This window comes from Lathamus discolor, chromosome 6, assembly GCF_037157495.1.
Source record: "Lathamus discolor isolate bLatDis1 chromosome 6, bLatDis1.hap1, whole genome shotgun sequence".
NCBI lineage: Eukaryota > Metazoa > Chordata > Aves > Psittaciformes > Psittacidae > Lathamus > Lathamus discolor.
In genome coordinates, this window is record NC_088889.1 from 90,477,408 (window position 1) to 90,490,015 (window position 12,608).

At 47.2% G+C, this 12,608-nt stretch overlaps 1 protein-coding gene across 1 annotated transcript in view; it reads left to right on the forward strand.

Moving 5' to 3' along the window:
- Positions 1 to 12,608, forward strand: part of LMF1 (lipase maturation factor 1) — a 225,792-nt gene that overhangs the window by 1,891 nt on the left and 211,293 nt on the right. The window contains exon 2 of the mRNA XM_065684805.1: positions 8,688 to 8,997. Within this exon, the coding sequence (XP_065540877.1) occupies positions 8,688 to 8,997 (310 nt within the window). The remainder of the gene's footprint in view (positions 1 to 8,687; positions 8,998 to 12,608) is intronic.

Genomic DNA, 12,608 nt, shown 5'->3' on the forward strand with positions numbered 1-12,608 from the left:
AAGTATCCACATCAAGGTCAGGTGAGTTACAGCATGGATATGAGTGAAACCCATGGGCTGCAGTGGGAAAGGGAGGAGAAGGAGTGAGCCAGAGGATGAAGCTGAGATTGCAGGCTGGGAGTGAAAGCGGAACGATGGGAAATAGGGAGAATGGATTCAGCCCTTTTCCAATTAGGAGAGGGGAATGGGAACACGTGGGAGGGGCAGAAGGGGGAGAAGACCCCAAATTGCTTCTGCAGTCCAGAGTGAGGAAACCTTTGTGAGAGAGGGAGTCTTGAAGGAAGGGTTTGGGTACCAGAGCTGGAAAGAATAGGGTAGGAGGATGGTTTTGTCCTTTGTAATGGAAGAGGCACAAGAGAGGAGACCTTTACCTGCAACTTCTGCTTGGGTGCAGTCAGGTAACAGCGGTTTCTGCTGTTTGTTTTGCTTGAGTAACAGCCCAAAGCCAGAAACCTGGGCCAGATTTGGGACAGGTCAAATTCCAGCTGCAGGCTATTGCCTGCAGCAGTGTTTGGGCTCCAGCTCTGATCCCAGCGTGGGGGCGATGCTGTGCGGCCTACAGCCCAAACATTGGTGGGGTGGAAACTGATTGTTGTGTCTGAGATGGAGAGATTGTGAGCAGGCGGATTCCCCTGTCAAAGGCTGCAAGCCCATAGCTCAGCTGCTGGGCTGGGATGCTCTCGAGGGAAGGTGGGTTGCCTTTTGATCTCTTCAGAGAGCCTGGGTTTAGGAACAGCAGAAAACAATTTAAAGCCTCTGTGCCAAGCTGCTCATCCAAGCTCTTTTCTGAAGATGGAACCATTTACTCTGACAGATTACTGTTTCCCAGCCATGGCAATTCCACACACGCCGAGTCTCAGACTTGCTGAGGAAACCGTTGATGCCGCTGTGACAGTTTGACATTCCTCAGTTGTGGGATGTTTTTCCTCCCTTCTTTCATTTCACCCTTTTAAACGTAACCTTTTCATTCCTGCTTCATTAAGCAACAAATCCTTTGGGGGGGACCTTGTGTTAAAGTGTCAGAGAAGTGGTCACATCCTGCTGGTTGGAGCTCCTGCTTATTTGCAGCTGTGCGAGCTGCAAGCTTGTTCAGATGGGACAAGGGAAGGGAATTAGGTGAAAAGGGAGGGCAAGGAGAATGAGGGACCCTTTGGATGGAAAGAAGCACAATTTGGGCTGTACAGGCACACAGAGGTGAGGGGCAGAATCACTAAGCATGGTGTGAGGGCTTGTCACCTCCTTCCTACCTCCTATTCCACTCTTGAGGGGCTGTTTTATTGCCTGATGTGAGCTGGGGAGGTGCTTTCCCTTTGGATCCTCTGCAGAAGGAGGAGAGGCAGAACAAGGCGGGTGTGAAGTGTCCTCCCTTCTCCCCCACCCCTTTGATTATAACAGCTTTCCTCTTCTTTTTTCTTTTGAAGGGGGTTTCCAGAAGCAGCCAGAACCTGGGAAGTCCCTGGCAAAGCAGCTGCTGTCTGAGAGGCACGTTAGAGATGGGAAGGTGGGAAAGGAGCTGAGGATTCAAGGAGGTCACTGACCAGAGCAACCTGCTGCTTGCAGGAGGGAAGGGGATAATGAATCCAAGCTGGAAGTGCTCAAGGAGGTTTGCTCTTTGCAGCAGGGCTGTCCCTGTGCGCTCCTTCCAGTTGAGCACTACAGGGAGTGAAGCCCCTCTCTGTGCAATTCTCTGTTTAGTAGTAGCTGGCACTGTGCTCTTGTGAATTTGGTGGTGCTTAAGATCTTACAGCTGACAGTCTCTTTGGAGATGTTCTCAGATCTGGGACCTATTTCTCCACTTCTCTAAGTAAGTGTGGGCAGACCAAGTGGTAAAACCCTTCTGAGGAGAGTGCGAAGTAACACAGAATCCAGCCCTGAACACTGAGGGAGAGAGCAACTGTTCAGGTCTTAACCTGTGTTCTGCTGCCCAGACACCTCTCTCTGTTTCTGCAGAAGCATCTTCGTGTACTTCTGCTGTGCCAGTTGAAGACTTATCTCACAGACCTCCACCATTGCAGCCTGTCTCTCAGTGGCTAATTGCAGTCCCTAACACAGTAATTCATGGGACAGGGAGGTTTGAGAAACGCTGTTTTGAGATTTGAAGGTTTTCCAGCCTGGTCTTGCACTGCGTTTGTCCTTCATGGCGGAGATGGACATTCTGTCAATGCAGGATGTCTTTGAGGTCTTGTTTGAAGTGCTGTTACAAGTAAACAGCTGGTCCCAAAGCTCTTGACAACAAATGTGCATTATTTAATCCCTTCACCCTCCTCCTGAATCATTGAGAAGTGCCCTTTTTGGATGATTACTATCATCAGCTTCCAGATGCAGAAGTTTAAGTAATTAGATCCCACCCTTCCCAATTTAAGCCAGGCTCCGTAGAGTGCTGTAAAATAACAGTTATTATTTAAATCCAGTTTATTTTCCTTCTCCTGCCATATAGTTTAATACTAGTATTTTCTTTCCCCAGACCTAGAGCTATGGGAGGTTCATGCTACTTCTTCCTAATTCTGAAATCTAAAGCCTTCTCAGGAGGGTTTGGCTTCCTGTAGGTTCCTGGCCTCTCTGGTGGCCTTCCTCCTCTCTGTCTGCCGTCTCCCCTGCTTTCCCCCTTCTCTTCCCTCAGATATATTACAGAGCTCTCAGTAGCTTTCAGCTTGTCCAGCCAGGATTATAGTACATCTTCGGATGCTTCTCCTCCCCTGAAGGGTTTTATTTCAGCACAGTGCCTGTTAGCAGGTCTGTACATCAACAGCGGGAGGTTAGCACTGTGTCCTCTTAGCAAGCCATACGTCCCCTCTTCTCAGGGCATCCTCCAGCTGCAGGCTGGACTCCGCTGGTGTGGTTTCGAACAACGTGGGTTGTACTGGGAAGCTCTTCAGGAATCCCACAGCCCAGCCTTTTCTGTTTGCTTTCACATTATTTCAACCAAAGAGGGAAGGGGGAGATAAGCACTTAAAAAGCCCCCAAAGCAACCACCCCGAAGTCTTTAGCTTTGCTGGGAATAGCAGTAAAACAAGAAAGTGTTAAGAACAGACTCCTCTGTTGTGTGTTTGTTTGTGGCTGTAGGGTTGCAGGATGAAAAGGGGGTGCTTGGTTTCACTCTGACTCTGCTCAGTACTAGGGTGTTGTTACTTCTGTGTTGCAAAACTTTGCAGGGGAATTTATCAATTGAAAACATATTTGATTCATTTCTCTGATAATAATGAAAATACCATGAATATTCTCCCCCTTCTTCTTTTCAGTAGTGCAACCACAGCTTGCCAGCTTCCAGCACAGGGCCTTTTTGAATGCCTTGTTGGGTCAAAGGTGCACTTGATATATGGCTCCAGGCAGATTTTTTGTGTGTGTGCAAAGTGTAGTTTGGTTTTCATGCAAAGGTCTGTGCTCTTGGTTCATTTCTTCTTGTGGCTTGGGCTTGAACTGAAAGTTAAGACTTCTTTTAATGGGGGGAGAGAGGAAGCCGTATAACAGGAAAGTTTTGGATTTCGCATCTTTAAATCTTTACAGAGCAAGAAGAATGTGAATCTCATTCTTCCACCATAGCAGGCTGAGTCTGGACCAGCATAAAGGAACTGAGGTGATGGGGCAATACGGATAGACCAAATCATTTCAGATGGGTGACTCTTTTGTTGCATTCTTGGGTTGTGCTTATAGGTAGCATGTGGGTTTGAAGAAGAGGGAGAGGAGGTTGGGAGGGGAAGGAGAAGGTATGGGGGGGTGTTAATGGAAAAGTACAGTAAAGCACCTTCTGGGGTGAGAATAAGTAGTGAAGGTCTATTAGCAGTCAGTGACAATTTACATGTATTACTTATGTAAAGATAAGCTCACAGCAGGTAGAGGAGCTGCTCCCATGTGAGCTGTCAAAGGCTCCGGCTGCCTCCTGAGTGGGAAGGAGCAGGGGAGTTGCTCAGGATGAGTGTTTTTAGTCCACAGAGGAACAGAGTCTGGAGAATGGCAAAGTGCTTCAGGTGGAACAGAGGAGACTGGCATGGGCTGAAAACACCCAAATTGGGAAGTACTGGGGAAAAGCCAGCGAGCAGCTGCAGGGGTGATGGGGTTTTATGCTGAGTCTGGAGACTTGGCGGTGTGCAGAGCTGTGCTGAGAGCCTGCAGGGGATATCCCTGGATTAGGAGCCCAGCCGTGGCCTCACATCATTCCCATCTGTGATGTTGGAAAGGATGGCTGTAGGCAAACATCAGCTTCTGCCTCCTGATCATCGAAGCGTTTTCTGAAAAGGGTCCCTTCTCAGTTATGTTCTTATTTCATTAAGTTGATAACAGAAAGTGAGAGTCACTCTGAGGGGTTTGGCCCGCTAAAGGGGTGGGAAGGAGTAGGTGACTCTGGATCAGGCCCTGCATCAGCTTGCTCCATCCTGGAGGAACCTGCTGTGGACTCCTCGGTGCAGTACGTGCCTGAGCTGGAGGTAGCTTGAAGGCAGGCTGCCTGGTTCTTGATGGACAAATAAATCCTGAACTGACAGGAGATGCTGGTGAATGCATTGCCCAAAGGCTGCAAATCCAGGAATGGGATTTGCTGAGGAAGAAGACGGCTTATCCTGAGTGGGAGGCAGAGTCTTGCAGCTCTCTTGGTGACTGAGATGTTACCTGCTTCCCTGGCCAGTAGTGGTGCTCAGTGGCTGCTGGCTCTTTTGCCACTTCAGCATCCCTCTGGGTAAGACCTTTTTCTCTTTGGTGCCAGAGATCAGAACCTCTCTGGCTGGCATGAGCCTTGCAGGCACTCAAGAGCACAGCTTTGCAGAGCGTTTGGAGAGGCTGAGGAGGATGCAGTGCCATTGCTTGAGTGGGCTTTATCCATACTTTGCACCCCTTGGCATGGTTGAACCCAGCGTGCTCCATATGTGGGTCCCCCAGCATTGTCTGACTTATGTGAGTTCTGGTTCATGTAATAGAACTGCTTTGCCACCCCTTTCCAGGAAGAAGCTACAGGACAAATGAGAAGCAGTAAACCTTGCCCCATGCCACAGCAGCACAGTGAGTATGCCAGCCAGTGTTGCAGGTGGAAGTCAGCTTGTTTGACCATGTTTACCTGTAGGGAGTGGGAAGACGGAGAGTGGAAAAACCCAAGATACAAGGCCAAAGGGAGAGAGGTTTCAGAATAGGGGTTAAGGAAGAGGAAGAAAAGCACAGGCTTTGGGGGCCAAAGGGACTTTTCTTCCCTCCCGTGACAAAGCCACGATCAAAGGGAAGGTTCATGGAGAAGGGAGCAGGGTCTGTGTTACTGTTACTTTAGGGCTACGGTTTCTCAAGAGGGGTTCAGGGAGAGGAAGCAAGGACAAACTGATCAATAACATCCCTTTTTTCCCCTCTAGATGTGTTCATCTCTTGTGTTGCTGAAATCCTTTGCAGAATCTGTCTTTAGTTTCAACTACTCAGTGTGTCCGGTAACACAGGAACCGCTGCCTATAGCGCAAAGCCTCTTGCAGCCGTAGCTGGTGCCTTGAGAGAGTGGGTCTGGATGATTTGGTGGTGGAGTTTGAGAAGCAGGTACTGCCTATCGGATTTGCCCTTCCAAGGTGCTGTGGAAGATGCTGGAGATGAGTGATGAGGGAGCACGATGTGGTGTAAGGCAGCAGCTCAGCCTGGGCAGTGTCCAGGAGAGGGAGCTGGATCTGGGATGGAGCGGCACATCCAGGAAACGCTGCATACGTGTGAGCAATAAACGGCTCTCTCCAGATGTGGGCCCTGATGGTTGGGAGGGCAATGGACGGAGATGTAGGTAGAATGGTCAGGATTTGGTTAGGGTTAGGTAAGTTCTTCACAAATTAGGGCCATTTCTGATGGGATTTGGTTGTGAAATGGCAGTGTGCAGAATATCAGCAGTGCAGCATGTTGTGAGAAGTGGATGTTTTGGGAGAGAACCACTTTGGAGCCCAAACCAGGCAATCTTCAGCTGTGCAGTTCATGCCAACCTATAACGCAGTCTTTGCTGCCTTCAGGCTTAAAAAGGCTGTACAGTATTTGTGTTCTGCAATAGCTATAGTTTGTTTTTCCTAATTTACCCTTTCCTTGTTTATCCTGCATCTGTTCAGGGGTCTAATTTAGAGCTTTTTAAGGCAAAAAAAACCTGCTTAGCAGTTATGGGTTGGGACAGCAATTTCTGTGGCATTTAGAGGTGAATTTGATTAGCACTTTTGGAAAGCTATGCAGCAAATTGCAGTGCTAATCAAGGGAAATCAAGGCATGGAGTTTCAAGGCAGAATTGGTGTTCATGTTTTTTAAACCAGAAATGAAGATATTAAGTTGTCTGAGGCTCAGAAGCGTTATTTTTCTGCTGGTTTCATGTGTCGCGCTCTCCGATTACACAGTTGTGCCAAACTGAGTGTTGGTAGTGAAATGAATACTGTAAAACATAAACCACTTGTTTTATGTTAATTTAGTGGTTTTAATGTAAATTTTAGAGGTTTATGTTAATTTTAAATCTGAAATTGATTCTTTCGGGTGTGATCAGTTTTTCTCTTGTCCCTCCCTGTCCATAATCGAGTAAATTTTTCTGTGTCTTTTATTAAAGTCCTTCATTGGGTATAAAAGACAGATGGGAAGAGACACAACCACTTAAACCCCCAACTTTATTAAGTTAGTGCTGTGATTCAGGATCTGTTGAAATCAGTGGGAACCTTCCCAGCGACCTCCAATACACGTTGGATTGTGAGCTTCAGTGTTTTTTCACTGAGAACAAAATACACGGTGTATGCAGAGAGATGGAATAAGGCTTAAGTGGATTAACTGAAGTCCACTGGGGACCTCTGTGTGTGTCTGGGGGGAATGGGACATTTATTTGTATTCCCTGGGGCTGCAGACTTTTGGTTGCTAGTCAGACTTCAAAGAACCAGGAATCCGGGCTTGAAGTCCGGGTCTAGTTTCACACAGACTCTCCATCAGCATTCCCAGTGAGAGACACCAACCAGATGAACACCAGGATTCTTGTTTGCAGAATGACAGTATTCAGATAAGGAAGGAAACAGATTTGATCATTAACTAAAGAGGATTGAGGGGGGGAACAAGTCGGCCTTTTGCAAGACTTCTGGTATTGCTGCGTGTGACGTGGCTGGTGTTTGGATAGTGTTTGAAAGACGGGTACATTGGATGCTGGGAGCAAAATGCATGGAGCCTAATCAGGAAATGTTAGCCTTCATCATTTTTGTCTGAGACAGGGAGATTACTGCTGTTACGAACTGCAAATTGGTAACTGGAGGAGATTCCTAAAATATGACCTAATCCCTAGAATCTGACCAACTTTCTCTGTAGAACATCAAATTCTAGGTCTATAATCTGTAATTAAATTGCTTATGTGATGTTAAAAAAAGCATCTGGCTGTTCTAAGATTGTCCACTGCAAGGGCCTACACACTATAAATGAGAGAGCTGTAGGAACATGGAGAAAGCAGCAATTTAGAGGACAGGAAAATATTAAGACTTTATATTTCCAACCTACCAGGATGTGAGAGGGTCCAGAAGGTCAGCCAATAGCATAACTACTGTCTCTTGCAGTAATGGAAAACCATTAACTGTTGCACTGCCAAAAGAATTAAGGTGTCCGTTGAACACCTCTCTAATGGTGTGTCTGGGTTTAAGCCGTCTCATTAACAATATAAAATAATAGAATGGTTTGGGTTGGAAGGGACCTTAAAGCTCATCCAATTCCAACCCCCTGCCATGAGCAGGGACACCTTCCACTAGAGTGGGTTGCTCCAAGCCCCTGTGTCCAACCTGGCCTTGGACAATGCCAGGGATGGGGCAGCCACAGCTTCTCTGGGCACCCTGTGCCAGAGCCACACCACTCTCTCAGTGAAGAGCTTCTTCCTTATATCTAACCTAAATATCCCCTCTTTATGTTTGAACCCATTACTGCTATCACCAGTACTTGATAGATGCACAGTGTTAAAGATGGAGATGTGCTCTAAATCAAAGCATAACCTTGCAGACACAACCTGCTGTCGGGCTGAGTGGGTCGGTTTAGGAGCAGCAGACACTGTAAATCCTCATCAACTCCAAATTCATCTATTTACATGGCAAGATACTTTGTGGAGCTGGAATAGGAAGGGTTGGGAAGTACAGTGGTATCTTTGCTGCTGCAGAGCTCAGGAGTTGTATGTGCTCTTCTGGCTGCCTCACCTCAGTGCCTAAACTGGGGGTTCTCGGTGTTCCCATTCCGTATGCTTTTTGTGGAAAGCAAAAGCAATCTGCAAGCCTCGGAAGTTAATGCTTTCACTTGTACTCCACAGTGCAATTAGGCTGTTTTCCTCATCTGCATTAGGAGATGAATGGTGTATGTGACTAACCTAGGGTCACGCAGAGTCTAACAGAGCTGGGCTCAGCTCCTGTTCCTACACTGGGTCAGGTTGCTCAGTTCCAGGGAGCTTTTCCCAGCAGTGCATTGTTGAGTTTGCCTGAAGCAAGTGGCATGTTCCTTACAGCTGCGGAGGAGAAAATGATCTCAAAACATACTCTGTGCCATTTCCTGGTGGGAAGGCAGAGATAGTATTTATAGAATTCCTCTGCCTTCTGCATTGTGGTTAATAGAAACAAGTGTGTTGTGTTTTAACACACGAGGACATGTGAATAAATTCCTTCCTGAGGCATGAATATACTTGTGTAACTCTGGACTCAAAATGTGTATTTCACCCTGGGTGATTTCTAACACTGTTTTCCCCCTTCCTTATTTTCCTCTAGTTGTAGCCTTCCTGGTGGCCTATCATCAAAACAAGCAGCTAATAGGAGAGAAGGGGCTGCTCCCATGCAAGCTATACCTGCAGAATGTCAAGAAGTATTTCAAGGGGAAGATAGATCTGGATGCACTGAGCTATGCACCAACAATCATCTGGTTTCTGGATTGGTCAGACATGGACAGCACCTTGGACTACCTCTCCCTGTTTGGCCTGGCAACTTCAGCCTTTGTTCTGATAGCTGGATGTGCAAACATGGTCCTTATGTCTGTCCTGTGGGTTCTCTACCTCTCGTTGGTCAATGTTGGACAAATCTGGTAAGCTGACAATCTCTCTGCATTGTTTTTCTCAGTGATCTCTTTCTGTGCATTGCACACATTGCCTTGCTGTTGCCATTTGAGGTTGGTGGTCTTTTAAGGAGAAATGTGGGAATGTGAGATAAGGAAAGCATCTGGCAGAAATGAGGTGTAGGCATGTCTCTGCTCTCTCATGCAGGATATAGGCCCTGATTCTGTTCTCCTCTGAGAAGCAAATTGGCTGCCTAACGTGTTACATGTTGTCCCTGCTGGGGAGTACTTTCCCTCATGGCTGTTGCAAGGGAATTCCCCTAACAATTCCTTTTGACATGGTTTCTCAATTCTCAGTTCTGTCCAGAAGAGAGATGGAACACTTAAGATAAATACGTAAGCCTGCAAGGAAAAAGTAAAGGAGAAATAGTGACTGTCTGCATAGCACCTTGCTGCAGGGAAGGGCAGTGGTGCAAAAGAAAAGGCTTTAGGTGGTCCTCACACTTGCGAAGGCCCCAGATATGCTGGTTAAAAGAGGATGGGCCTGTAGAACCCCCTAATTTCATTAGTTCATCTCTTCAGGTACCTCTCTGCCTGTAGCAGAGGTGATGTGGTAACTTTAGGAGGTTAAAAGGCTGTGCCATGAGGAGGTGCCCAAGCTGTGGGCATGACACAGTTGTGTTACTGGGATGGTTTCTCTCCCATCTTCTGGCTCTAGAACACACGACAGGAGACTTTCCCTGTCATGGATGGGCCATTGGATGGGCTCAGTGAATTTTAACGTTAAGGCTTTGCATGTGCTTGTGCAGCCCTGAGCTTGTCCTGTCCCGTTCATTCCTATCCTACTCCAAATGGTATGTAAGTGGGTGAGGGATAAGAGTTTTCTGAAAAGCTCTATTCTCTGAGTTCTTAACTCAGCATGAACTTAAGACTGTGAAAGAAAGCCACAAAGCTTGAAAAATAACTTGGTGGATAGTTTTTTGTTGCCCATTTCCAAGTTATTCCAAAACTGTCTATTTTTGTAGATGTTTTATGTTACAGGGCAAGAATTCAAGTATCATCCTGCTCTCGTTTCCAGAGATACAGGAGCCTGTGTCATAGTAGCAGCAAAATGTGTCCCTCTTTCCTCTTTGTGAGTGGGGGGGGAAAAGCCCATAACAACCCCCACTTCAGGTTGCAAAGGTTTTGTAGCTGAGAGCTGGACTTGCAGCGACTCCTGAGGCTGAAGGTTTGATGTGGCTTGCTCCTGAAGTAGCTGTCTAGCTAAGACGTCAGCATGACAATCTTGCTTTGTTAGTGCCCACAAGGCACTCTGTTGTGCTCAGTGTACCAGTGCTGAGGCTGCAGTGGTGCTATAATGTCATTACAGTTTTGATTTAAAAAATCAAAGCTGGCTGGAATATGTTCTCTGTGTGTCATTGGGCAGTCAGGTTCTGTGCTAGTTCTTCTGCTCTCAGTTGCTTTCCCTGGTACAGGCAGACTGAAGGCAGGAGGTGTGATGGTGCTGGAGGGGTGGCAGCCCTTCAGAACTCTTGGGGTATTGCCAAAGGAAATCCACTCATGCCTGTTGACCTCAGTGGCTGTTTTCTCATGTCTCCAGTCCTTAAGGGAGAGGCAAAGGGCAGGAGATGGAAAAGGGAGTCCTTTTCCTCTACCACACCAAAGCACCACCAGTGTCCAGCAGACCATGTCCAAACGCCTCTTCCTGGGCAGGATTAGGAGCTTGTGGCCAAGTGTTAGATCTCTTTGCAGCTCTGAAGACAATGATCTGGCCAGTAGGAATGCAAGTGGAGCCCCGAGTTTGCCTTCTGTGGATGCTATGGTTGAAAGGAACTGACTCTTGATGTGGAGATAAGGCTGTATTTTTTTTGCTTCCTTTGCTGCTTTAGATTTGGAGTTTAAAATTTACCCTGGCACAGGCAGGTTACTCTTGGTATAGAGTAACAACTTAAGCGAATGGGTCAGGTTCTTCTGGGGAAGGGTAAGGGAAAAGAGGAGGGGATAGGAGGCATTTCCTCAACTTCATCTCTTCATAATTGTGGCATCAAATATATTCAACAGGAAATTAAGTTCTTCTTGTAAAGGGGTGGGGGAGAAGAATCAAAGCGACCCAGCGGAACAGTTCATTCAGCTGCGGTTACATTTTTCATTAGATCTTCTGAAATGGGTCACTGGGTGGTCAAAACCATATTATTATTGTGCATACAGTGTGACTTTCACTTCCCTGGGTGCTCACAGGGCAGGTAAACATGGGGAAAGAGCAAAGGGGGAATTTAACTGATTTCTCGCCATCCTTCAGGGAATTATGGTGCTGCAAGGGATGAGCTGAGATCTGAATTCTGCTGCTGATCATGGGCGGGTGGCAGCATTGGCCTTAAAGCTAAAGCTGTCTTTAGAACTCCCTTTTCGCACCGGTTGCAGGTGGGTTTAGGTGATCCATTAATGTTGTCTTACAAATTTGGGCAGATTGAGAGGTTTTGATGAGTTCCGGTTCTCCTCCAGAGCACCTACTGAAGACTGCAGATCTTGTGAAGGAGCAAAGGACAATGTTGTCAGGCATCCCTGATCAGGGTTATGAGGTAACTCAGCAGAAAGGCTTCCAAAATGAGGAAGAAATTCCTCCTGTTTTGGAGTTATCATATAGTCTGTCTTAAAATGTTCCTCTTCAGCTTGGCAGGAGCAGGATTCCCGCAAACCAGCGCTTCTGGGCCAGGCATGGACCCGTGGGCTGACCCAATCCAGCTAAATCCTTTGCAATAGATGCCCAGGAAGTTGAAGGAAAATACGGAGTGGTAAGGAGGAATAGAGCTCTCTTCTTGAGGCCAGTGAGGAACAATTTCTTCTTTTTATCGCCTTTTCTTCTTCTATTTTAATTTTAAATGCTTCTATTTGTTTTGGGCTGGAGTCTCCAGATACCGGGTGCTGCTGAAGGAGTCTTTCAACTGCTGTCCAGCTGGCTGGGGCTCAGGCTCAGAGGAAGCTTTAGAAGAGCAAACTGTCTCCTTTGAAGGGCAGGACGTGTTGCCTGCCTGCCCCGGCACTGCTGGCCTCCACGTGGGGGCTGGGGAATACGCTGTGTGCCTGGGGACAGCTGAGCCTGCTGGGACAGCGCGGCACGGGACCGGCTGAAGGGCTTTGAGGGTGTTAGAACCCTCAGGAAAGCTGCTCCTGGAACAGGATGTGAGCTGTTTGTAATGGATTTTGTGGGATAAGCATTACTTTGGCAACCTGAGATCCTGAGAACTGAGGCCAGGATGTTGTCCTGAATTCTGGACTTTGCCAGTTTACTGTTGGCTCTGCCAAAGTGCAGGTGAACTGTTTGGTACAAGATGCACTTTGGTGGTCCTCAAAACTAGGCCAGGTCAGGGAACAGTATTAACTTTGATACCTGTAGAGTGTGGGGCTGAGATTGCCTTTGCTGAATTTGGAAGTGGAATGCACCAGGAAGCTTTTGCAGTTCTGGGTACTCTGTTCCCAGAATAGCTGCGATATTTGGAGTGTGCTCAGGCTAAACCTCTGGGTCATGGAGCACACATGTAATAGTGCCACGCTTGCCTCAGAAGCTCAGTGTGTCTTAAAATACTGGATTTTTTTTCTTTCCTCTTTTCCTTTTGAAGTAGAAGACAGTCAAGAATCTAAAA